Below are 27,033 nucleotides of genomic sequence, written 5' to 3' on the forward strand. Positions count from 1 at the left end.
AGGGAGGTCAGTGCTGGTGGAGGGTGTGAGCAGTGCGCAGGGCTAACTCCCAGCAAGGGTGAAACCAGCACCCTGCAAGGATGCTGGGGTTGCTTCTTGGTGTGATAGCAGCCAATTTCTCTGGCATCACTGATAACTTCCATGAAGCGGAGTTTTCTTTAAATGCCTTTAAATACGATGCAGATATTGTAAAGCAAATGCAGTCTGGGGATTTATTTTTGTCTGATACGATAAACAGTACTGAAAGAAATAGCTATCACAAGGTAGTGTGATAGTTCTCACTTTTGCTATTGTGTGTAACTTTGCTGATCGTTAACTGGTGCAGCTTAAACTTTCACGAGGGCTGTCTACTTGCAGCGCTGTTTTTTGTTTTGTTTGGGTTTTCTGACACTATTTTTTTTTTAAACTTCCAGAGCTCAGAACAAAGCTAAAGTTATTTATTTATATTTTTAGCAAGTCTATTGCCCCTGTACTGTGGGCTGCATATTTAGCACTGTTAGAGGTAGGTGTCTCTATCCCAGGACAGACTTCCCAAATTTGGCAAAGTGATAAGATCTTGGGAAATCTGCAGCTCTGTTTTCCCAAGGACTGTGCTGGCTGCTGCTCCAGACCCTGCCCTGGCTGGGTCCAGCCTCTGGGACCGGGGAGTGAGTCCCTCTTTCTCCTGTGAATGTGTAGCAAACAGATGGGAGTCTGGCTGGATGAGGGGAGCCTGATTGGGAATTGAAGGATGAGAAAGAAGCAGGAGTAGAGAGTCTCTGGTAGGTGTAGAGGAGTTATTTCCCAGCACTGCTCCCTCTCTCTATGGCTTGGAATGAGCGTGCTATGATGAGACATGACAGAATTTGGTTTTACTCTTTTATAAGCCTAGGAAATAACACATACACACACACAAACTACATTAAAGAAAACATATTAAAGCTGCAAAGTCAAATCTAGAAGTGAAGTTAAGCAACATTAATTTGCCCTCTTGTATATTCAGTATGATGCAGCCTTTAATTATATAGACACGTGGCAGTTTTTCTGCAGTATCCTTGCCTTATTCAGTATGCAGGATGTTTGCTTAATTGGCAACTATATGGTATTTTGTTTGGGTTTTGTGATACTGGTTGTAAACACTGCATGCTATCTGAGTTCCATAGGCAAAACAATTCATGTTCTCTTGGGCTTTTCTCCTTTATTGGCCACTGAATACTTGGCAAAAAATTAATTTCATTCTTCATACTAGCCCTTCAGCTGGGGGGGATAGTGTCCCCATTTCATGGACTCTGGATGCCCAGCCTGAGATACACAACGTTATTTTTTCTTCAAAATACCAGAGCTCAGTGATCACCAAATATGTTTAGAACATTGTGCATACTGCAGTGACTAATTGCTTGGTGTTCTGACCCAAATTTCCAAAGCTCCTGGCAGAAATTAAGAACAACATACAGACTCAGTGTCCACCTCTGAGAAGTTTGGTTCAAGTGGTTTATTAGCATCCACATAAAAACTGAATGTAGAGACAGAGCTAGAAGCCAGTTTTCCCTGGCAACATTTAACAACCTTATAGTAAAACTTTATCCTAGTCTCATTCATTGCATGCTACCCTGTGACCTCAACAAACAAGATGGGATTTTATAGAATTCTTGTTCACGAGTGCTTTGACTGAACCCTGAATCTGTCCTTACTGGGCACTGAAATAAGTGTAGGGGCCCTCTTGGTGGAAAAAAACTCTAATTTGTGATGATAGAATTAACGAATATAAAAGCAACTTTATAGAAAAGTAAAACTGAAGTTGCATAGGCAACCTGTCTCATCTCATTCTGTCACTCTGGAGCACTTGATGCTGCAACCACTGCCTGCTTCTCAGGCAACTGGGTTTTGGTCTTCTGCCCTCCCAAATCTGCTTTTTGTCATGTTCATATTGCTATGGTATGTGCTGTACAGCTTCATTAAAAACCTGGATTAGCTTTATCTTTTAAAGATAAAATTTTGTTCTCACGTGAAAATTCTTTTCTTTCCTGCCTTGTTACTATAGCTTTAGGGTGGGTTTTCCCCCTGTAGTCAGAAAAACCTAGAAATTCAGGAAAAAATCCTACAGGATTTGTATGTGGAGTGAGTTACAGATTGAGGTAATGTTGACTTAAGCAGTGCTTAACCATGAGACTTGAGGACTGATGCTTTAGCACTCAAGCAAAAGAGTCACTCTCCACTGGCTGTCAGAACAATACTACTGATGTATGGCTGGCTTTTTATCACAGACCATCATCTAACGTTTACCTGAATTTGAAGGAACTGGTACCGTGGGACTCAGGCCGGAATCACTGAAAAGAAAGGAAGTTTTCAAATTGTCTTCATGGTTTTTTATGAATAACTGCATATATTGGCCCTGAAACTACTTTTTTTCCCCAACTGCTAATAATTACACAATTCAACTTGCATAACCCAAGCCCTGATCTCAAGTCAACACGATTTCTAAATATTTAGTGCTCCCAGATTGAAGACCATGTCTGAAACATGTTAAAAAAAAAATGGGGGAGGCAGGGGGGCCAATAAAATATGTAGTGGAGACTGACTGGGGTAATTATAAATGATCTTCTCTGACCATGTGGCATACAGGATGCGCTTCCTTCGCATTGCAGCTTGCTCCTTAAATCAAAGTGCTTGTGCAGGGTGACTACACATTAATAATGCTGCTACATCTAAAATCATCTGAAACATTTCAAGTGTCATCTGTGCCCTCATTAATATCCATAAAGACCTCATTTCCCTCTATGACTTTATTAACAGCAGTTAAGTTCTTGAAATATAAAATACATAAAACTGAGTTTTTTGCCCTTTCTAGTCACTTGCTTGTCTGCACTTCAACAAGCACTACTGCTGTTATCCAGTTTCTTGCCCTTCTGCATTTTGAAGACCCTTCCTACTGTAATAAATTGGGAATGCATTTGTTACTATCAGAAAAATGTTTGATGCACCTTTGTGACTAAAGCATAGGTGTGTAAAATGCACAGTCTTACTGTGACCGTACATATCAGCTTGTCGACTGAGCCACTGCTGGCAGGCACTGCTGTCCTGGATGTACTGCAGGACTTCAGAAAGCATGGTGCGCTTCAGGCGTTCCTCATCTCTGGTCTTCTTGAGGTGATCGTATGTTCTGGCACCTATGGAAAACAGATGCCACATCCTCACAAGATGCCTTGGTCAAAACTTTCAGACTGTTGTTTTTCTGCTTTAGGAAGTGAGAAACTGTTCTCTAGCTCTGGACCAGACTCTGCTATTCTCCCTCATGACAACTACTTGGCATCAGAAGGTATTAGATTCCACCCTGCACCCTTCCCCCCATTAATTTCAGGCCAAAAACAAATAAGAAAGGCTTCCATGATCCAATTCCAGGCCGTTTCATTTATGTAGAGGTCTTGGGCCTCTCCCCAGATATCACACTTGTTGATAGCCGGTGGAAGTGTCCAGAGATAAAGCACTGGAGACCACTGTACCACGACACATATTTTTTTTTTTGTCTGAATCTTTTGCAAAGTGGTGACTAAAGCAGAGCTCTGCTAGACAGTGCATTCTCCAAGCCAATGGCTCAAACTAGCTTTAAAAAAGCACAGCTGGACTGCAGCATTATTGCTAAAGCCTTATTCAGTTAAAGAGCTAGGCAAATGCATTTCAAAAATAAGTGTCTTTTTATTTAACGCATCCTAAATGTAAAATCATCCTTCCACACCCTGATGAATGAGAGTGGGCTGAATAATGCATCAGGTACTTACTACAGAAATTGGTGATTCCTGCTGCTCTGTATTCCTGTAGTCGCTTTATTTCCCTTCGCAGTTCAAATTCCACTGTTTTACCAAAAGAGTAAGCAGAAGGGAAATCCAAAAAACAAATGTGGGTCAGTGGGGGTGGCAGTGAACTGTGGTGTATGAGAAACATTGCTATTTCTTGTTTGTCTACACGGTTTGGCTATCAAGTATACAGAACCCCAGACAAGGTTAACCTCTCTGCACAACTCTGTATCACATCTCAGACTCGCTGCGTCCTAACGCTCTTTGATCACAGATTTAAGCTGGTTTTTAGCATTTGTCTGCTCAGAAAATTTATTTTACCTCCCTGCTTTGACAGTTTCTTTGCCATACCCTGGACAAGGCAAATAACAATAATGTAGGATTTCCGGAAGGCATTTCAATAGGTTTGAAAAACCACTCCATCCAGGCTCCCTATAGCATCTAATATTGCCTTTGAACTATGATTTTCATGACTGGACCTTCCCAAATCCTTCCTTGCCGACAACTCTTTTCCTGCAGTCACTAAGATTAAATACCCACGTTTCTTTTGCTCAGAGATATTTACTGCCTATAGCTTTTATCAGCTGGCTTCCAGACATTGCTTAGTTTTACAGTGAGCAAGTCTGCTTGTCTTGAATTTGTTTACTTATACTACTCAAGACATCTGTATAATGCGTGTACTTGATTGTCAGGTTAACTTGAGGACTTTGCTATTGCTACAACAGCAAAACCAGGTCCCAGGACTTGCACTCGCATGTAAGACTCGTGATTTTGCAGGATCATACTTTTGGTATTTCACACAGGGTGTCCTGAAAATACAGTCACAACTATTTAAATGCCTTGTTCCTTCTAATGAGCAACAATTTTCCCAGTTTAAGTCACAGAATTAAGCAGGATGTAATGACTTGTACTAGAATTTGACTAAATGCATGCTATGATTATGCGTAAAGACTCGAGATGACTCGGTGATGGAACAATGCTCTCCCTTTAAGGTAAGGGACATAATGACAGCTGTACTATATAATTATGTACCTATGTAATACTTTAACATATATCTTTCAAAGAACTCACAATTTGCTGCCAGGTCCCCATCTCTCAACACACATAAATTCTAGGGATTTTGTTCTTTCAATGATACAGAGTCCCAGTAAACAAACAGTGGTCTTTTGATAAGAAAATACTACTTCTAACGCATGACCAGTATGTTCAATCAACTGAGATATCAAACAAAGAACTCAGACACAGGTTAGTGGAAAAAAAGTTGCTGCTCATTTAATGTATCAAACCACAAATGTATTTGTTTTTCTGACATAGTTAGGTGGGGGAGGAGGAGAAAAACAACCTCCTGCCCTCCAAGAGTGGTATATATTTAGGAAAGTTTGTAGCTGATGCAACCCCTCATTATGCCTGCTGAAGAACACACACGCTAAAATCCTCAGAATACTTACATGCATGGCTTTCAATGAACTTATCATGCTCTACTGGTCCAAGAATTCGAGCAAATCGTCGCATTGTTTCATAAAGGTCTTGAACCTCCTTTGGATATCGCCTTTCCAAAACTAGAGGGGGAGAAAAAGTGACACACCTTACCACTCCTACTGTGAGAATAAATTCCCTGGAACCTGAAGTGACTACCAGTCTCTGTGAACTGTCCAAAGATGCAGATTTGGTGCACTTCTTGGCCATTTTGGTATCACAACTACAGATTGCTGAGTAAAAAGCAACAAAATTATACCGCCCTTAAAATTCTAAAAGCATAAAGGATGATATTTGAATGTTATTTGATAATTTATTAGAATAGTGAGATGTACTTAAAAGGCCCAGATTTCATCTTCACCCCTCTCCCTACTCAGTGGAGGCCAAAATGCTTCTGAAGAGCAATTCTGAGGCAGTAACTAAAAGACTGAGCTGGGAGTAGTTAGAGCCAGCCAGCTGGAAACAGCGCAGGAAATCTGCTGGAATTCAGATCATCTGAATATGGTCCAGTATGAATAAACCACAGTGGTGCACTGGAAACAGTGAACATGAAAAGTTTTGCTTCCTGAATACAGGCCACTGTAAAGTGAAGCAGTTACACCTGATACTCACTCTGGAATTTTCTGAGGTTGATTAGGCCATGATCTCTTATAATTCTGTAATTGAGAGCAAAATGGTATTAATAACGGCATTAACTCATGTATTACCTCATAAATACAAAGGCTTCAGAAGAAAGTCTGATTTAGACCAGCAGAGGGGTCTATAACTAAATGCGTATGAAATTTCCATAATCCTTGAGTTGGCTAGCTGAGAAACATGATGTAGTGATGCAGCATGGCTTTAATCAGGGTAGATTTTGGATCACGGTGTGCATTAGTCCAACTCTGACAAGGCTGAGCACAAAGGGAGCTACAATTGCTTTAAAGGTTTCAAATTGCCTCTTTAGGCACAGATTTTGCATCTGTAATGTCTTATAACTTGTCCTTCCAAAACTGGAGGTAAAGGAATGTCTCATGAAGCATGATTTCCAGCTTCAGAGAGAGACAAACATCCTTCTGCTAGAGCAAGGGTGAGAGATGGACTGTAAATTTCACCACTGGGAGCAGGATGAAGGGATTTTTCCATGACAGCTTAGATTTTAAAAAGAGGAACATAATTTAGGTAACTCATAAGTTTGAAATGCTCCTGACAGGATCAGGGAAATGAGCAGAGTAAAAAGGCAGGTAAGATATTTACAAGTGCATGACAAATACATTTGTCACAGGTTTCAGCAAATGTCATGTGGTCATTGCTATGTGGCAATTTGATAAACACCCAACTTCTGCAATGATAAGAGATACTACAAAGTTGGTCTAGTCAAGGGCAGGTTGGAATTTGCTCTATAAAATCCATTCTATTTTCTTTAGTATGTATAAAAGAATATTCCTGTCCCATGTAGAGAAGCCTTTATGAGACTGACCAGCATTTTTATGTCATTTTCCAGATTTTTGTCCCATCCTGCTGTAGAAACTTTACAAAACCCAACACCGACTTAGGTTATGTAACTGAGTCTTATGTCACTTTCAATTAGTATGACATGATTTATCATAATGGAAATTATATCACATAAATATTTTTTATTTATGAATTATAAAGAACCAGGTCAATACATATCAACTCTTACCTGTCATTCAGCAGAACTATGCTGCATTATGAGGAGAAGGAATGGAGGAGTCTTACTCCAAATTACTAATTCTTCCAGCAGGGAGTAATATAGCAAGATATAATTTTAAATATTGAACAAAGTATTTGAAAGTTATAATAAAATTGAATTTAATTAATAGATTGAGTCATTCTAGAAAGCTGTCAAATGAACTGAATAAATTATTCAAACTCACGTCAGCAATATAGTTATCTTCATTACACATTGTGGAAAACTAACTTATGGACCACTAAGAATTAAGAATAACGATGCAAACATTTCTATGGAGAACGTGGGGGTCTAGCAATTAGTCACAGACTGCCAACTCTTTTTTTTTTTTTTTTTCCCCTGAAGTAGAAATTGAATTATCTCTAGTCCATCAGCATTACCCAGGGAACAAAAAGAACAGAGATTTTACCTATTTTTTTCTGGTTCCTAGCCCTGGATCTGGGACTAGTTTCGCTGATAGTATTTCAGTTTCTCATGCTGCAAAACGGCTACGTGATCTCATAAGGTGTGCTAGAAACTTCGTTATTATGTATAACTGGATTTGTCATAGTAATACAAAGAGCACTGCGTACGTGACTTCTGTGCACTAAAAAGGACTGAAAAATAGGCTTTTCACAATTAATGTCTTGTTTTGAGAGTTTAAAGGAGAGTCACAGTGTGTAGAGGTCCTTTGTCAACCGTGTGTACAAATAAGTATCAGGGTCTGCTGCTTTGTGTTTTCTGGACTGGAACCATTGCTAAAGCCAGGTGCCTGATCTTAAGCTGCACACAGGAGAACCATATATCCAAGATGAAGCCTGTCATGCAAATCTCATAGCAGAAGGTCTCCATGCATGGGAATTGTCTGGAAGAGTGCTATAGGAAATCAATATGTTTAGTATTGGGACAATATTGGGGACTAAAACGTGGTAATGAAGCAAAGGAACAGCGTTACTGCTTGGAAACTCACTTTTTTCTTCTCTGTCTTTCCTTTAACCTGGAATGATAGATATCTACAACTGCAATCTTCAGAGCTGCAAAATAACAACAACAAAAAAAGATTACAGAATACATAAGTAATCACTGTATTGGTTTAATTTTCAAGCCTTTACATTCATGGTAGGCTGAAATGGTCACTCTGCTGTTTTAAAAATCACACAGCAATCTTGCAGGGGCATAAACTCACTAGAGGCTAACCTGCAGACTATACATGCTACCTGTAGTAGCTTCCTTCTGCTTACTCCTTCCAAATACGTTACTGCCTGTAAATAATGAACCTGGATAGATCCTGAGGACTCTTCTCCTCTTCTTTCTTGGACTGTTTTACTATTAGCACTTCTTTGTTCTTTCCTACATGCAATTGTTAAATATTCCTTCTCCTGAAAAGCAAATCTATCAGATTTAAGGATCTGAGGTATCATATTTGGACAAAGGCTTCTTTGCACAGAACAAGGAACTCAAAAATATAAATGCGGTTCTGAACCGTGAAGATTCGAAGTAGCCTTTGCTACGCTTCTTAAAAACATCTACAAGATTTTAGCTTGTTAACTTCTAAACTTATCTGTCTGCTAGAAGAACAAAAATAATAGTTCACGACAATGCGAAGCAGCACAGGAAAAAGCTATGCTCATTAGAAATCATATCCTTTTCAAAATCAAATCTGTCTGCAGTCTGGCTGATCCACTTGGAGATCCTTCAGCTTCTTTTTCCTGTAACCATTAGGTTAATAAACTTTTTTAGTGAATTCTTGAAAGAAAAGGTAGGGAGACACCTATCACCTTCCCTTCCCTCATCTTGTTAAATAATACAAAAATTACAGGTCATTAAATAAGTCTAGAGTTGGCCAATTTCTTGGCTGGCTTTTTTTCCTTTATGTTAATCATTTCAATACACTCGCAGAAGGAAAGAGCCTGAAGACTTGACAGTGGGTTTACACTCTGTAGAGACAACACGCAGCTCTTTGAAACGAAGCAAGAGCATGTCCCCTTTCAGCCCACCGTGCTGTGTAAACAGAGGTGGCCCAAGTATGACAGAATCCAGAATCCACTCCTCTCTCTGTAGTTACAGGAAAAGAGCAAAACTGATACTGGCAGTTCATTGACTGCACTCTCCAATAAATAATTAATAATGCAGTTAAGAAAGAAGTGTGGTTATGTGTCTGTTTAAAAATATGTATTTATATGTAAACACCAGGAAGCCCCTAGCCTCTAGGCAATTCATCTGTGCAGTCAGTCCTCTAGGTAATACAATTTCTTACAAACAGGGACAGCTAAAGCCCAAAAGCTGTGCCTATTAGCTCAGGAGCCAGCAGCTTTGAGTTACACTTGCTGATCTCATATTAGCATAAAAAAATCTTCAATTTACACAAAACTAATCTGATGTTAATCTAGGAGTAAAAGATTACCTATGAAGACAGGAGGGGTGGGACAATATTCTTACTTCTTTTTGCAAATTTATTGCAAAACCAGAGCATTCAAGAGCCATTGTGTATTTTCACAGAGAGGTATTTAAGTTTCCTAATTTAAGAACAAGCACAGGTAGCAAATTCTCCTTCCTGCTAAAATGTGGGAACAAGAAATTGGGAAATGCAGCTAGTTAAACATGAATGAAATATATTACCAAGTGCTGGAATCAGTGCCAACTTGTGGAAAATATTTTTGTATTTTTAAACTCTCTGCAAGCTAAGCTAACATGTTATTTTCTGGGGTTTGTGTGGGCAGAACTTAATAAATACATGCAGAAACTGCATTGGGGAACCTCTATAAATATCACAAGTAATTATGCACCTATAACCATTGCATTTTGATTATTTCACCTGAGTGTACAATATTCTGAAAGAAATTATGATCAACTGGGGAGGGGAAGGAACATTCATGAGAACAAATGAAGGGAAAAAAATGGGGCTTCTGCTTACAGAAAAATTAGTATTTGCTGCCACATGCACTTTTGGAGGGGCTTTTGTTTTTAATAGACATATTCACACAGGAACAGCCGATTACAAAATCTGGAATGCATGAATAACTCAGACTACTATACTGTTACATGCTGCATTGAAATGAGAAAAGAGATGCTGTACGAATGAAAATGATTTGCCTGTACTTTCCCCATGGAATATACCAGGAAGGCAGTTGTTTGTACTGCTAACTTAAAATAATCCAAGCTGACACCGTATTCAAAGTGTCCATTTTGGGAAATGATAGGTTCTTTGAGATGGTCAGAGTAGCTGGGAAGGATCCAGTGATAGGCAGAAATTCAAGGCTCCTTTCTTCATTCCAAAAAATCAAAATATTTTGGTTTCTCAAGAGCGTGTCCAAAACACTTTATTTGCTTTTTATTCCTCTTCAGCCTCATTTGATCTGCAAAAACTTTTTTGAGCACTAATGAGTGAGACCTTTGTTTCATGCTAGCTAACCTGTTTGGCATGCAAGGCCCAAATAATGGGAAGAATGCAAACTAATCAAAGTAAACAGGCTGTGTATCCAGTGTGTGCCTTGCTTCGTACAAACTTAATGGCTACAATCCAAATTCACTCTCCCTAGAGGAAAGCAGAACCCTATGCAAACAGAGTATCTGCCTTCAGAGCAATGCAGGAATCTCCACAAAAGAATCAATATCATGTAATATTTAGAAGGACATTGACCACTTTCTATCTTATAAAATGCAATTTCACTACTGTACAGAGTTGCAGTCTATTTCCACTCACTTATAAACTTGCTGTTTCAGCAATTACTTTCCAGTGTTAGAAGTAAAAATCATTTACGTGAGAAGGAAAGGGGAGAAAAAGCTGGGAAAAAGGGTAAATTACTAAGGTTATGATTCAGTCTGATGAAAACTTGTAATTCATGAAATATTCAAGCACTCTGGGCTGAATCAGATTTGTAACTAGTTATTTCTTTTGATCCGTCCATTATGTCTTTGTTTAACTGCAATATATATTTGCATACAATTACTATATTGCAAGTACTGAATAAAAGTTAACAGTTCAAGAAGTTAATTGAAATATGAGAGTTTTCATACAATTTCTACCATCTCACTAATATCAAGAAGTGACTGAACAATGTCTGTGACCTCCTGTGTGGTGGGAGGAGCTGGTGAGTCAGCAGGTACAGGTTTCTGTGTTCCTCATAAAAGGCTGCCTGGGAGTCTTTCCACCTTGTATTAAATTGCACTCTTCTTTCTTGTGGGAATACTGTGAACTTGTTTAGAGCGACACAGGAAAATATAACAGGGAAAATGCAATGATATCAGGAAACAGGTCAAACAGCTTTGAACGAGAACTCTTTATAAAATGTTTTTTATAAAATTTTAAGAAAAGCGGAGCAATGTAGAGGAAAGGGAACAAGGGGGAATTTCGTTCCAATGAAAGCATCAAATATTCCTGTGTGACGTGCAAGCTAGACATTGCAGCACTGCTCTGTGACTTGTGAAACGAAAGAGAGACCATAGGAATTATTCTGGTCAGTGTGTTCTCAGGGTCTAGCTTGAGTAACTTTCAGAAAATGGAATATAAAAGTAATTTTCAAAAATGAATCTTGAACCCAGTGAGGTTTAATGTATGGCAGGGAAGGAAACTGAGGACTTTTTCACACACCTTAATCTATGCTGCAAGACCCCATCTGGGTTTCTCTGGACTATAAAATGTGTTAAACCCCTGTTTTACACCTTTACCTTTTCAAAAAAAAAAAAAAAAGTTTGCTGTTTGGCTAGCAAAAATGTGTCTCGAGCAGGTGTGGAAGACGGCCACAGGGCTGCTTGTCAAGGACATTTCTGTAAGATCCGGTGTAAGAAGTTTGCCAGTTGGCAGGGCTGGGGTAGAGAGGCACGTAGAGCTGCTGCCGGGAAGCAGTGGGACAGGAACCCTTGGGAGATTGGAGAACCCCGGCCTTCGGGGCTGCCTCAGCCTTCTCTGCCTGTTAACTAGAGAGCGCAACAGTTTCTTAAATCATCCAAATGCCTGCTCCTGCCGCCAGTTCCAAATGTTGAGCCATTTTCTACAGTATGAAATCCTACAATTAGGTTGCAAAATATTGTCAAGCAAAGTCACCGTCTGAGATCTCTAAAACTGTAGGACGGGGAGGATGTAGCTCCTTCCTTTTTTGTATTAACTTGGAGAAGGGAAAGATCTAATTCCAAAGTTTTTTTGAAAATAATTCTTTCTATCACCAAGATGCCTCATATAAAAGAAAAACAGCTGGCTAGACCCTGGGACTTCATTTTTTAGAGACATTTTCTCTCATGTGGGCAGATCTAGGACAGCTGTGGGAAGGAATATGCCAGTTCCTGAGCTAAGAGATCGAAAATGTAGTTGGTCACACTCCATAACCTCTGCCAAACAGTTTTCACAAGGCAAATGCCTGACATCCTATACTAAATACTGAAGACAACTGAAGAATGGACTAGAGAACACCCAATGAAATTATCAGGCAAAAGATTTGACAGACAGAAGGAAGCATTTTTTCACACAACACATAATTAAATTGTAGAACTCCTAACTCAATTGTGGAACTCACTGCTACAGGATGTTACGGGGGCAGAAGTACAAATATATATAGTTCTAACAGTAGTTACCAAAATTCATGAAGGACAGATCCGTTGGCCAAAATGGTCTGAACACACCTATGGCTCAAGACATCCCTAAACTTATCACTGCAAGAAATGTGTAAGATACGCCAGGAAAAGTATCTGTCTATACTTGCCTTTTCTTACATTATTCTCCTGTGCATTCGCTGTGGGGCACTAACAGGACACAGAGCAAGAGAGACCAAAGGGTCTGGCCCTGCATAGCTTTATGATATTCTGGAGAGATGAGGAAAGCTGATTTTTGCATTCAGATTGACAACTTAAACAGAAGGCTGGTAGGAGATATCTTAAATGGCTGAACTGTGCAGACGGAGGAAGACACATGTGAGGGGTATGGAAGACAGTGCTAGTAAACCAGATTGAATGAATATTAAGCTATCAATTAATGAACAGAACTAGGAGATTATTTTGCTTTTTCAGTTTACCAGGACATGGAAGCAAGAGAATATATCTTTCAATAGTAATAAAAAGAAACAGTAGAGAGATGGCATGATGAATCCGTGACATGTCCACAAGCCAGTCCTCCTTTCAATAAACGTTAAAAGGGAAGAGAGACTGACATATGATTCTCATAACCTTTTCTGAGCCAAGGGAGTTTGCATTCCTTAAAGCTCTGTGTACACTGCTAAATTTCAAACTGATTTTTTAAGTTTGGAAGGACTGTCTGTACATAACAGGATTTGTCTCTCTCCAAGCGACGCTAGGGCTTTAGCTTAGAACTGCCTGACATGGATGGGAGGATTCTGAAGCATAAACACAGTATTTTTAAACACTATATGTACTTGTAAATGTTGGGAAAAGTATGATCTTTTCTTCCCTGTGGTTTAAAACATCATTTTAATAATTCCTGTTATTTGGTATTCTTAAGACAGCTACGTTCACAGAAACTCAGTAGCAGTAATTGGACTCATAAAACAACCATCATCTTCACAATAAAAAAAGTTGTCACATATAGCTAATGCTGTAACTTAGTGTGCATATTTAATGCATGAAAAAACACACAACTTCGAGTAGAACAGTTTCAATGTGTTGCACATAGTCTTAAACTACACACCTCCTTGCTGCCCGTAGTAATACCTATCCTGGTATCAGATTTCCTAAACCAAGAGAGGTTAGAATAAGTGACAGATCTAAGATACTAGATATAGTAGAAGAAAGGGATGTTAGCAACAGCGAAGAAAGTATTCCTCTTTCTAAATCAGAACAAAAGTTTGCCTTGCTATGATGCTCACAAACATTACATAGATGGAAAGAATATCTTTTAGTAGGGGAGGAGAAGTAATATTGAGGCACTGATGTTTCTGTTTTTTAATAGGCCTGTAGGTCTGTTTATTCAAACACTGCTGTACTGCTGTTTCCAAATTGCTACCTCAGATAATTTCCTTCTACTTAGATAAACTTTGTCTTAAGTTTATATTGGATAAAACACTTGTGTCTTTCCTAAAGAGATGCTTACTACTGGTGGAGACTGTTTGATTTCAGTCATGTTCTATTTTACAATTGGCTACATTTCAGTAATGAGTCAAGTGCATTATTCTGTACATAAATACCACTTGTACATCAGTTGATTAAGAGCTTTTAAAAGAGATTTGAAAGTGAGGACCGTAGAAATGCCAGTGTTTAAATCCCAGCGCACAGAAGTGAGATCATTAAAAATGTATGTTCACTTCTTGAAACTTGTGTAGAGAAACAAGAGACCCAATGAAAGGCTGTGTAGGCACTCTGAAACATTGTTTTCAGACAATGTACACAAATATGGGACTTACCATGCAAAATGTCTGAATCATCTTCTACAAAATCAATATCTCTCAAATCCCATTCAGCATAGTTGTCAAACTCCTGTTCAGAGGTAATTAATAAATCGTCACTAACTAGCACTAAAAAATTGATATCAAGTTTCAGTACACATAGAACTACTGAAAACAGATATTTACTCATACACGGTTGTACAAGGTTCCAACCTTGGGCAACATACATCACAGGGGAGCTTTAACTAGAGACCATATAATATGCACCCCCGTGGCTGGAATTGGAGCAGGATGCAGTGATAGGATAATGAGAATTAATCAGGTAATCTCCATGACTCCCGCACTGTGGTGGAAATTCTGCTCAAATGTACAAAAACAACAAGCCCCTATATGGCTGAATTCATTACTTCATGTACAGGAGCTTGTTTTGCAACAGGAATTGGGGCCCTCGGCCCACAGCTAAAAACACTGAAAACAATGCAGGTCTTTCAAGTGATCTTTGGATCAGGCTCATATGTGCTTCTCTAAGGCAAATGAAATAGAAGCATGCTGAAGCTGACCCCTTTTGCTAAGCATCTAATTCACAACATCTAGTCCGCTTACATAAGAGCCATTCATTACTGGACATCTGGTGGTAGCAGCATGCCTTACAGCCCGCGCACACAAAGCCAGTGACTCACAGCCTGCCTGCCAGCAGCTTTGTAGGCTTGCAGCGCCACCTCTGCAATTAAATCCTTGGTTTAATCACCCTGTCCTATCCTCTTTTCTGCTGTTTTTTTCTGAAGAGTAAAGACCCATAGGCAGGGGCAAACAAGTGTGTGTTCGCTCATCTTGCATTCAGCAGCAAATTTAAAATAATAGGAGAAGAGAAGGTCTTACCTCAACGAAGTCGGCTCTCGCTGGCATGTACCCAGCCATATCCCTGGAGAGCAAGGAATCAAAAGTAGGCCGTGGGGGATCATCAGCAGCTGAAAAAATAAAGGTTCTTAGTTGTTGTGTAGGGCTTGGGGTCTTTTTTTAATGATCTGTAAATAGGTGTTTCTTTTGCAGGAAAAGTGGGAATAATTAGTTGAAGAAAAACACCCTTACTGGGCTTTTATTCAGCATCATATTCAGAAAAAGACCCAAGTTCATCCAGAGAAAAATGCAGTAATCTGAGATCTTTGTAGTATTCTCAAAAGTCAAACACAGAAATTCAAGATAATAAAGAGGTTATAAAATGTAAACTCTACATTTCAGAGCGCAGCATCCCCCCGGTAAACCTGTGCAGATCACTCGGTCTCAGTGCGCAAGTTCTTTTAGTTAATAGCAGCAGGGGTGTTAAATCTGCCATCTTCTGGGTGCCATTTCCAGAGAGCTGCAATTAAAGCTATACAACTCTGAATTTTTACAGCACTTCCCAACTGAGGAGCTCAGTGTTTTACAGACAATAATAGACCGAGGCGCACAACACACTTGTGAAGGAGCTAAGCATTTTAAGTCCCATGCTACAGATAAAGCAAGATGAGGCACAGAGAATTTGTCTTGGCCCAGGTCACATAAAAAAATCAATGACAGCTAGGGACAGAACCAAAATTGTCTAGTTCCTACTGCTTTAGCTCTAACCACTTTATTGTGAAATTTAAACCTCCAGATACCAAGCAATCTTTTTACCCAGCCATTCTGGGGAGCTTTATAATGGAACAGCTGCTAGACTAGGAGAATTCTAAAGATGTTAAATTTAAGGAAAACTGAAAATTTGTTAAATCGCTGAAATTTAACATACACTTTTTTAAATGCAGTTTTAAAGAGAGAGGTGTGAAATCAGCACCGTTTCAAGGAAATGATTTTATGACAAATCACATCAGCAGTTAGGCCTGGTGCACAGTGGATAATCAGATGAAATGTTTTAAAGATAGAAACCCCTTCTCAGTTAACATTACTACGCAGGGTCTGGACAAGAAAAGTAACCACCCCAGCATGAGGGTGAGAACTCACACTGGTATTTACCATGAAGGACACGTTTTTGTATCGTGCCACACGTGAAGTAGCTTTGAGGTATCTTGTCCTTTAAATGAATAGGCACATCCAGGCTTTTGCTTTGGTGATTTCTGTGAGTGACCATTTCCACTGGCTGTGCACGAACTTCTGGTTTTGAGAACATCAGACCACTCTGTTCCTTCCCTTTTCCCACCAAACTGGCAGTCTTGTTTATTTGATACACCAATGATTTAATACAGAGTGAAGAAAACCCTACTACTAACATTATTGAAGTTAGCTGTCAGAACAATCTCTCCTTTTGGGAATGAAAGCAAACTGTACGTGTGGTGCTTGCCTTTCTCTCAAAGGCTGTTCATTCCAGTTTTGGAAGAGCAGAGACCTTGCAGGGAAGCTCCCTGTGTGCACTAGCAGGCAGGGGATACTCACGGTGGAAAGGAATGGCTGTTTCGTTGTGCTGTGCCTCCTCCGCCTGCTTCAGGTTCAGTAATGTAGATGCAAACAAGGGATTGTTGATAAAGTGTTTCATATAATGTTTCTCACACTCCTCCTTGGATTTTGTACACATCTGGTTGGCTACGTCCTGCCTGAAGTGGGGAGAAGGCGAGGCTTAATATGAAGAACACAAAAATGTTGAGGGTTTTTTTCTTTCTTTAGTGGGAAAAGATAATTTTGGACAAAAGGTTGATCGTGTTGTGTGCAGAGAACTGATCTGTGATGATGTGCGAATTCACATTTTGAGTAGTAACACTGAGCTAATACTTACATGTTTGATACAGTGCTAGGGAGCAATTTTTTGGTGGTCTTGAGTAATGCAATTCACTGTATTTACATGAGAAACTCTGTGGCTAATGGAATGTATCAAATCTTTTATATGCTTGAAATTTAGTATTGTTATTTGAGATCTTTTTATATATTTTACTAACTCCAGCTAATGGTAAATTCTAAGTCCACAACTGCATTCTGCTTCTAAAGTTTCTCCTGTGATTTTAGTGGTTTCCCCTTTTGTGTAGCTATGTTAAACTGTTGGGTTCTTTTAAACAACAAAATGGTTGTACAAAACACATTCTAGAAATCTCTGACAAACTTTCTTGGAAAAGTTGTTGACTAGAAACGTGAAGTACTTTGTCTTAATAAAATGGCTGTGTACATTGAGGACTTAAAAAAAATAAAATCCACCGGCAGCAATCTTTTTAATTTCTGTTAAACTAAAAACTGGATGCAAGGGATTCCAGGAAGAAAAAGCAGTTTTTCCTTTATTTGGTAAATGCTGAAAAAAGCCAAGTGTTTAAGGAAAAAGTTAAGATTACTTGTATTGCTAAGTAGGACAAAGTGTACTAGACAGCATACTTGCAGAACATAAGACTGAAAAGTGGTTGCAGTTAATTATGACAGCAGTGTACACATGAGAACTCACAGTTCTGTTTCGGTGAAGCCTGGAGTTCTATACTTTTAATACAGTTATTTTTTATGATGGAGAAGAGCGATAATTCATAACTACAGATCTCCTTTATTTAAAAATGCATAAAAATCCTGTAGCAACTACAGAAATTAACAACAGAACATGTAAAAATATTAAATATTTCCAGTGCTCTATCCTAAATATGAACAAGAAGCAGGAAATCTCCAAAAATAACAATACCTAGCTAGTCAACTGTAAGCAAACCGAAACCACACAAGATAAGAAATTCTGCAGTTGGCTTTTACAGAGGAGAAAACCGAGGCACGGAAAATATTGTGTTGAGCTCCTTCAAAGCCTAGTGACTTTTTAATGAGAACTAAGGGAACTTTGTGCTTCACTGGAGGTGCCCAGCATCTCAGAAGCAGCCTGTAACAATTTCCTTGTATACCTAACAGCAGATTTGAAAATAGAATCTGCTACTCCAGTCTTCCACTTTAGCTGCTAAATTAGTGTCTCACCCACAGTAAGTCACTGAACATTCAATGTGCACTGATGTATTCAACATCAGATCCAGTGAAATGGAAAACTACCCATCATTCACTGAAGCTGGCTGAACCACTAAATTCTCACCAGTTTCCAAATCCACAGTCCATCACAGCTTCTAGGAGAGCCATTTCCTCTTGGGCTGTCCAGTTAGGATCCAAGACAGGAAAATCAGAAGTCTGGAGAAGAAAAAAGCAAATCAGGCTGCTGTGACCCTCTGTTATAATCCACCACGTGAAGAGCAAAGAAATTCTAAACTAAAGGGCAACATAGTATGTAATAATACCGGTAGTTTTAAACTTTGACTGTGCCCTGTGAAACCTGTTCAAGTAATTGTTGAATTATTTAGGCCATTGTGTCATCAACTACAGTAAAAACTAGTTTGCCTACAAATCTACAGATCTTTGGAAAATACTATTACATGTTGTAACTACGGGCAGTAATTCAACAATATTATGCTATGAAGCACAATAAAAATTACTGAAGATTTTACAAATTATTAATTTTGGGGAAGAAAAAACAAGAATAGAGAAACAGAAGTTGATTCACAAGGTTAAAGAACTGGAAGTCTAGTGAGATACGCTGTGCTATCTAGGCATAATAAAAAAAAAATTGTAGCTTTAAATGTCTCAACTACGCCATTATGTTCCAGGTGGATATTTTTCTTTGCTCTCAAGGAAGACTTTTTCTTTTTTTAACAGTTCTAAAACTCTGAATCAAAGAATTGTATCACTTAACGTTTCAATGTAATATTAGTAAGCAAGGGTCTAATCCCTGGGAAGCTATGAAAGCTCGAGAGTAGGTGTCATCTAAAAGGAATATTTACCATTATCTCGTAAGTGTGATCACTCTGATGTTTCTTGTATTCAAATCCTCGTGTGAAACACTGTAGAACAAAAGATTAGCATTATGTTAGTGTCTTACTTCTGCCCTGAAAATATTTTAACTCGTCCCTTTTTTTCCTTTTATTCTTTGATCAGTGGGTATCCAAAACTGACCACTTGATATGCTGAAAAAGATATCTGATTTTCATAATTTTATTTTAGAAAGAAACATAAAATGGTAGAAAAATCTTTGTTAAAATTATGTTAAATCTGTCTTTGTATCTTACTTGTCTTTTGCACCAAGACATAACTCCTGTGAATCCGCACAGTTTTTTGTTAAGTATTTCTGGCAAAGTTAGGCACGTGCTTGGTGGTATGTTTTAAAGTGGACCATTCCAGGATGAGAGCACAGAGCACTTCTTAAGTATTGAAAAGACAGTTTCCCTTCAGTCTTGGTTTTCTGTTTAAAAAGCCCCAGCATGGTTTGCAGCTATTTGCAACAGTTAAAATTTCTGGGTTTTTAAGTACAGGTAAATGAACACAAATATACCCAATATACAAAATACTGTTTTGTGTATTTTGTGCATATCTGAGCACAAGGTTAAGCACCTTTTCCAGTTGTAGAGGTTAATGTAATTTTAAAATAATAAATAATGCAAATTTATGTATTTAATAATTAAAACTATCAGTACTTTCTGTAGTTATCAGATCACACACACAGTTTTTAAACAACTATATCTGGTTACAAACAATTATTGTCAGTATTGGAAACCTTCCTATAATTTTCTTCTCCATTTGGGAAGAAAAAACGTGTCGTGACAGGGAAAGGGTGTTTCTTGATGGCTTTTCTCTTCCATGCCATAAAAACTGACAGAAACGATCCCTCTCTAGACATGCAGCGGCATGCTCCGTTACACAGTCAGGCTGACTGCATGTCTTTAAGTAGCTTTGGCTGCCTTCACAGAAATCTCCTTCAGTTGCTCATGCCTCAGTTCTTCAGTCTCCAACATTTTCTTTGTCATTTCCCTGTCCCTGAACAAATAAGTGTGTTGATACAAGTTTACAGAGACCAGTTATTAATGTGTTTATGGCACAGCTTGGCACCAGACGGGCCTTTGATGACTTTCTCAAAGAAATTAATGCCTTTGCTTTTATCCTCACACTCACCTGCAAACACAGGAGGAAGGGAGGAGGCCCACACTCAGCACACTTAACGTAGGGCTCTGTGAGATATGAAGAGCAACCTCGGCAAGGAGGCTTATCAAAAGGGTCATCTGTGAAGTCAAAAGTAAATCTCAGGCAACACAAACAAGACACTGGTTTTGCAATCACCTAAATTCACTTGTGCCCAGTAATTTTAAGTGAACTCAACTGCATATAATCTATTTCCTATTGCAGCTTCTCCACATATCTGCTAGAAGTTCCTTGTTCAGCTGGAGTTGCAAGAGGGATGCCAGCACGGCATTCCCACTAGACCAGATGCACTGAGAGCTAAACCTAAGCTTGCGCAGAGGACTCAAAGGAAAATCTTTTCTGTAGCAGCTTCCCGGTAAAATTCAGCAGCGATGCCGGGAGCTGCGCTATCTGGCTGATTGGATCCACTGCCCATGCTTGTGTTCTCCACTGAAGACCAGACCCAAGGCCTTACTCGTGGAGAACACTGCACAGACAGCTCCAGTCTCCCGTCCATCTACCTCAAGGCAGACTTGTAAAGCATATTGCTGTGGTCCAAAGGCATCAACAAGATCGTTCTCTAACCCATCCCAACCTCTGACTCCTCAGATTGCTGAACAGGGAGTGAAACACTGCTCTGCAAGTTTTTCTTATTTTGTCCAGTGCAAAGTAGTCAAAAGAAACAGACTGTCAAGTTATAAGCCATGTTTTTCCAAGAAAATGAATTTAAACTAGTCCAACTATAAAAACTAGACAGAAAAACAGACCCAAATTCCCACTGAATCATTCATGTACTCACGCTCTTGAGAATTTGATCAAAGAAGTGACCCTGCAGACCAAATATTGCTAGTTTTCTGCCTCCCTCCTCTAGATGGCTGCTAATGTCTTTAAGCAATGGAAACATTTTCCAAATGTCATCTTACAGTACTTACTACTGAAGGAGGCCAGGCGCTCCATCCCTCTCCTTCAGTGGTGTTCTTGCTCCTCTGAATAAAGCCTGTCTTGCTTAAAAGCCTGTAGCATAAGCCTTGCCCAGTCAGAATGTCCAAAAAGGGTATTCTCTCCCTACAGACGTCTCTCACGCAGCCCTTGCAGAGGAGATTCTCCCAGAGCGTCCTGAACAGAAAAGCAAAAGGGCTGTCAGCAGCTTCATAACAGGGACCATTTGACATGGCTGAGAGTCTGTTTTCTGCATATGAGAAGAAAGCAAATGCAGAGAGACAGGATACAGTGTAAGAAGAGATGTGAAGTGATGGGGATATAAAGCAAACCCGAACTGAGGCTTTCAGCGGGACTGTGTGTGCTGAGCAGAGTGTTATAAACAGCTGTTGTGCAAGAAAATGTTTTGCACCTTCAAGAAGCACCACGGAGAGAACGAACAGGTTAGAGGTGGCATGGACACAGCAGTGCAAAAATCTACCACGCTGATGTCAACTACATTTTCAGCGATGACTGTGTGGCAGCTTCTGTGAACAGGCCCGATTCATCAGCGCTTGTAGAGTGAGGTTCTATGCTGCTGTCCACCATCAGGGAATTGAGTTGCTTTCAATTGAGGGATCTCTAACATATCAGACTTCTACAAGGTATTTTTGCTGGGAATGGCTCAGGCTTCTCACTTATTCAAATTCATGTTTCTCTTTCTAGACTGTTCTCCTCCGTGCACCACGTGAAGGAAGCATGGTCCCGTGCCCAGGGACACCACTGAAGCTGTGCAGCCCCTCCACACAGATGGTAGCTGCTTCGATCCCGGCTACACATCCCTGTACTGCTGCTGGGATCCCCAGACAACCAAGAGCAACTTCCAGGCTGGACTTGTTACTCCGTGGCCGTAAGTGACACCGCACAGCCACCTCCGGGCACTCACTTCACTCTCTCAATGGCAAACCACTCCAGCCCCATCTACAAGGGTGCTTGAACCTGTGCACCGCTAACCCACCGGTGCAGCACCAGCACCGAGCACAGGCTGCTCCTGCAGCAGCCCCATGCACCGCCCCATAACCCACTCCCCAATGCCCATTCCCCTGTAACCCACTCCCCAATCCCCACTCTCCAGTAACCCACTCCCCCAATCTCCACTCCTCAAACCCCACTCCCCCAAACCCCAATCCCCACTCCCTAATGTCCGCTCCTCAAACCCCACTCCCCCATTTCCCACTCCCCGTAACCCACTCCCTCATATCTCACTCCCCAAACCCCATTCCCCATATCCCACTCTCCAATCCCCACTCCCCCGTAACCCACTCCCTAACCCCCACTCCTCAAACCCCATTCCCCATAACCTACTCCCCACTCCCCCATATCCCACTCTCCCAATCCCCACTCCCCCATATCCCACTCTCCCAATCCCCACTCCCCCATATCTCAATCCCCCGTAATCCTGTCCCTAATGTCCACTCCTCAAACCCCACTCCCCCGTATCCCACTCCTCAATCCCCACTTTCCAAACCCCATTCCCCAATCCCCATTTCCCATATCCCACTCTTCCATTCCCCACTCCCCCAAACCTCATTCCCCAGTCCCCATTTCCCATTCCCCACTCCCCCATTCCCCACTCCCCATTTCCCACTTTCCCAATCCCCACTCTCCCAATCCCCACTCTCCCACTCCCCATTTCCCACTCTCCCAATCCCCACTCCCCATTTCCCGTATCCCATTCCCATCTCCACCCCGCCTCCCCTCCCGCCCTGGCGGACCCTTCTCCCCACCGCCGCTAGGCGGCGCTCTGTGCCCGGCCCCGCCGAGGCCCCGCCCCCAGCAGGCGCTCGCGCGGCCCGTGAGGCGAGTGTGAGCGGCGCGCGCTCCCGGCAGCCCGCGAGCCCGCGCCCGTCTGTCCGTCCGCCCCCTCTCCCCCCCTCCCCGCACCCCGCCCTTCCCGCTTCCCCCGCCCCGGCTCGGCTCCTCCCCGCTCTGGTACGGTCCCGACTCTACTGCCCCCCCCCTCTCCCCGGTCCCTCACGGGCCGGGCCGGCGCGCCGACCGCGCCCACCGCCGTCTCTCACCTCACGGCCGGGGCGGTGGCAAAGGCCCCCCGCGCGCCTGCGCCGCTGCGCGCGCGCGCCCGCCCGCCGGGCCCGCCCTCTCCCCCCTCTCCCCCCCCCCCCCTCCCTTCCCCGTTAATGGCGGCAAATGTGTGCGCAGGTCCCGGCTGTGGGTGCGTGTGTGTGGGGGGGAATCCCCCTCGCCCCGCGGCGCGTGGAAGCGTCGCGCAGGGTGGGGGGGGGGGGTCCCCGCCGCCCGTCCGAGGGCGCTGGTTGGGCGCCCCGTTACCGGTCACGGCGCGGCGAGGCCTCGGCGGCCTCAGCGCTCCCTCGGCTGCAGCGCGCACACGCTGAGGGGGGAATTCAAACGCCTTCCCCTGGCAAGTTAATGCCTCAGTTTTCTGATGGCTTCTGCCGAGGAAATCGTCTTTTAAGCTTCCCCCTTTGAGTTTCTGGGGTAGGGAAGGCAAATCCCGACTTTCCCTTGAGAAAGGGCCCTCCAGTCCCCTCACTATCCTGCCCACGAGATCTCGTGGCTGTCTCCCACGCGCGCTGTGGATGCCCTTGAGAACGAGGTGCACATGTGGGCTGGGGCTTGTTGAGAACATCTAGTCAGGGGGATTTGAATAGGGCTTAACGAGCCTTACATAAAACCCTAAAGCTTGGGAATGATTCAGCTAGTTGCTTTGTTTAAAATAGTCATTTGTTTTCATATTAGGCGATCTGTGCAGCCAGCCCGGCACAGTGGCAATGTGCACCTCAGGGTATTTCTCGTCACCTCTGCATAGCCTCGTACGCCATGTTGTGTTCCCGTGGGGATGTGGTACTCACTCAGAGCCTGGTGTGATTGTAACAGCAATGCTGACAGTTAAAATGTGGTTTAAACACAGATAGTAAGTAGATTCTCTATGGTGCTTTGGTGATGGCAAGTGTAACATTTCATGGATTTCAAATACTTGGTTATACTTGGGCACTGTTCTTGCAGTAAACTTGACCTGCCTGCAACACCTCACATGGCCAGGGCTGTGTCTACCCCACATAGCTCAGTAACCCTGTACCTCTTCCACAAAACTCTTCTGTCATTACTGTTAATGTGCAACATTTTTTATGCTGTGGTGAGATACCAATTTTGTGTGAAATTCTCATCCCCCTCAGAGTGTGCATCATGTTGATTTAGATGAATGGGATCTGCATCACTGCGGGGAAGTGGTATATTGTTCACGGCGAGGCTCAAAGGCTGCTTGTATTCATTTATGCAGATTCTGGGAACTTGAGATGAGAGCTGTTCTCTGTATCAGACATGCAGTCTTTGGCAGTTTGTATCTGAGAGCTGAAGATTGCATTAGATGTAAGTACCTTGCAGATAGATCAGAGATTCATTTTGTATCAGAACATGAAAATGTGATGCACCTACAAGGGCTAAAGCTCAACAATTATCTGTGTTGTTCCTCTTGAGGTTGGAGGAGAAGGTCTGGTATCCTAGGATGAGTTTGCTCCTTATCTGAACTGTTTAACTGCAAGACTAAAATGCTGGAAATTATTTCCTTTTGCCCAGGCCCCAAATGCATGTGAAAAATTATGGGAAAAAATTAAGAATTTGGGAGAGGCAGAGTTTGGAATGTCAATTAAATATTTATTGCTTATGTTAACAGGTTTTTCCTGTATCTGGGAATTAAAATAAGAATCTGGGTAGTTAATGGAAGGAATCAGCCTATGGGAGTCTTCTCAAAAGGTGCTTTATGCTGTTTCCAGGAGGTGGTGAGGGAAAGGTGATGCAACTTCGCAGGTAAAAAGGGTGTTCCTCTGAGGCCTGCAGCTTTTCATGGGTAGGTTTCATGGAATACAATGATTTTAGATCTTTTTGTCTAAGAGTCTTGCTATTATGCATCTGTCTGGAAAGGGAAGAAAAAATATTTCTGAGGAATGTTAAACAACCCTACTCCTAGATTCACAGCAGCGCTCGCGTTTTTCAGATCAGTAATTTAGTGGTGCAACATCTCCTGCCTAAACTGAACTAAAGTTACATCACACCTGATGTCTCCTGGAGGGAGCAATGACATAAAAACTTTTGCCCTAAGTCTGAGCAAATGGTTTTCAGCTAAGTAGAGGCCTAAAGGTGTTACCACCTGATGGCTGTTCAATGGCCTGTGTGAAATGGCCCTTAAGGGTCTCGGTTCAATTTCCAAACATCTCACTACAGCACATTTCTCACCGCAGTTACACTCCAAGAAGTTCTAAGTGGATAATTTGTAATGAATAATGTGCTCACATGCAGAAGTTTTAACAAATGAGGTAATTTTCATTTGCTATTTGAAATTATTTACTGATGATTTCTGCAAATTAAATGCTCTCAAGTGGTTTGTTCTGTATGTGTAATATTCAGAGGGCTTCTCCTGTGTTGACAGGGCTAAGCTCTCCGGCCTCACTACGAGGCAGTTGTTCGAGCTGGGTGACAGACAAGTAAAGGGATAAGCTGAAGTGAAGTGACTTGGCCCCAAGTCGCAGTGAGAGGTGGGAGTAGAGTACAAGTGTTCAACTTTAGCAGTTCACTTCAAGGGGTAGGAAGCACAAGATTAAGTTATTTATGAAAAGGCACCTTAATTCAGGGATATGTAATTATTTGAGGGTGAATGGATAGGCTTAGCTGTCCCCTTACTACCTAGACAGATCTTTACTTGGTAACTTGCTTGCATTGAGGTCTGCTATCTCCCAGTCAGATTGTTGACGCTGACCATAGTACCTGGGGAAGGGAGGCTGAGAGTCAGACAAAAGCTGCCAGTGGCTTCCGTTCAGCGCCCTTCAGAGACAGGGTTAGAAGTGTTGCTGTTTGGTCATGCACTGGTACACTGTCTGCAGACAGGCTTCTTCTGTGGCACCAGGTGCTGTGGATCCAGGCAGGGCACAAGCGCTCGGAAGAGAAGCAAAAGCAGTTTGGGGTGTGTAGGGGATGGTGGGGAATACCAACTGTTCAAAACTCAAAAAAAGGCTGTGTGTTTCTGGAGGGGCCATGGTGGATGCTACTGGATTTTGGGGCATCAAAGTAACACGGCTTTACAGAAGGAAGTTGGCATACCACAGCCAACTTGTATATACGCCCTCAAACAGCATACTTCAATAGTTCATTCTGTAGCCTAGAAAATTAGAGAGGGTTACCTGTCCTTTGAAAGTCTTGCCTGTTCTTTTCCACCCCTAAACTGTTGTTTTTCTGGCACCGGGAGTACCTCTTCCAGCTGGCCTGCAGCCACCCAGGCACAGGAGCACAAGGTTGTTCTGGGCTGATTTTTGACAGAATTGCCTCACATTGACATCGGTAATTTGGGGAGCAGTTGTTTACAACCAAAAATCAGCCATGCCTCCCATAAACCAGTAGCTGGGTTGACAGGGAGCTAGCGAATTACTCTGCTGCTAATCTCTGCTGAGAAGGAGGAACAAGGATTCCTCTAGGAAGAGACGTGTCCTGATATATGAAGAAGTTTGTGAGATGGCTGTGGTCATCAGAGTACAGTGAATTCAGGAGGTCTGCAAATCTCAGACCATGTATTTTTCTTGCCTCACTGTACTGAGCACAAGACAGTTCTCCCTTCCTGAGAACTTGGTAAATGTATTTCAACTCATTCAGTCATAGTTAGACAGATGTATTCTGGATGCGGGGGTGGGATTGACATGAGAAGCTGTCATGTTCAAAAACTTACCGGGCAGGAAATTTCATATATAACAAACATGATATAGGTTATTGCGAAGGCTAGCAGGATGCAAGCGATGAGCACTTTAATGACAATACTTAGTTTTTGTCTGTTCAGCGTATCTTTGTCATTTGTGGATGGAATTCCCTCTAAAATGAGATAGAGAATAATATTTAAAATGTGCTTACAAGTCTTAGACAGTTCAAAATT

At 41.6% G+C, this 27,033-nt stretch overlaps 1 protein-coding gene across 4 annotated transcripts in view; it reads right to left on the reverse strand.

The window, feature by feature from the left end:
• TADA2A (transcriptional adaptor 2A) overlaps positions 1-23,665 on the reverse strand; it is a 30,287-nt gene extending 6,622 nt beyond the window's left edge. For 2 of the 4 annotated variants that reach the window (XR_004408864.2, XM_033004843.2), the window contains exons 1-14: positions 23,430-23,665; positions 21,095-21,278; positions 20,157-20,263; positions 18,992-19,051; positions 18,253-18,344; positions 16,650-16,807; positions 15,123-15,211; positions 14,262-14,334; positions 7,886-7,949; positions 5,859-5,902; positions 5,219-5,329; positions 3,756-3,827; positions 3,014-3,146; positions 2,263-2,306 (exon numbers count right to left, since the gene is read on the reverse strand). Coding sequence is in view for 3 of the 4 variants with exons in the window: in XM_033004843.2 (XP_032860734.1) it covers positions 2,263-2,306; positions 3,014-3,146; positions 3,756-3,827; positions 5,219-5,329; positions 5,859-5,902; positions 7,886-7,949; positions 14,262-14,334; positions 15,123-15,211; positions 16,650-16,807; positions 18,253-18,344; positions 18,992-19,051; positions 20,157-20,263; positions 21,095-21,119 (1,072 nt within the window). In the remaining variant the exon portion in view is untranslated. Of the gene's footprint in view, positions 1-2,262; positions 2,307-3,013; positions 3,147-3,755; positions 3,828-5,218; positions 5,330-5,858; positions 5,903-7,885; positions 7,950-14,261; positions 14,335-15,122; positions 15,212-16,649; positions 16,808-18,252; positions 18,345-18,991; positions 19,052-20,156; positions 20,264-21,094; positions 21,279-21,778; positions 22,139-23,161; positions 23,212-23,429 lie in introns of those variants that run through there. The other 2 variants (XM_033004844.2, XM_033004845.2) reach the window with 2 other exon arrangements.
• Between the last annotated feature and the right edge of the window lie 3,368 nt (positions 23,666-27,033).

This window comes from Tyto alba, unplaced genomic scaffold (assembly GCF_018691265.1).
Source record: "Tyto alba isolate M040663 unplaced genomic scaffold, T.alba_DEE_v4.0 Super-Scaffold_19, whole genome shotgun sequence".
Taxonomy (NCBI): Eukaryota; Metazoa; Chordata; class Aves; order Strigiformes; family Tytonidae; genus Tyto; species Tyto alba.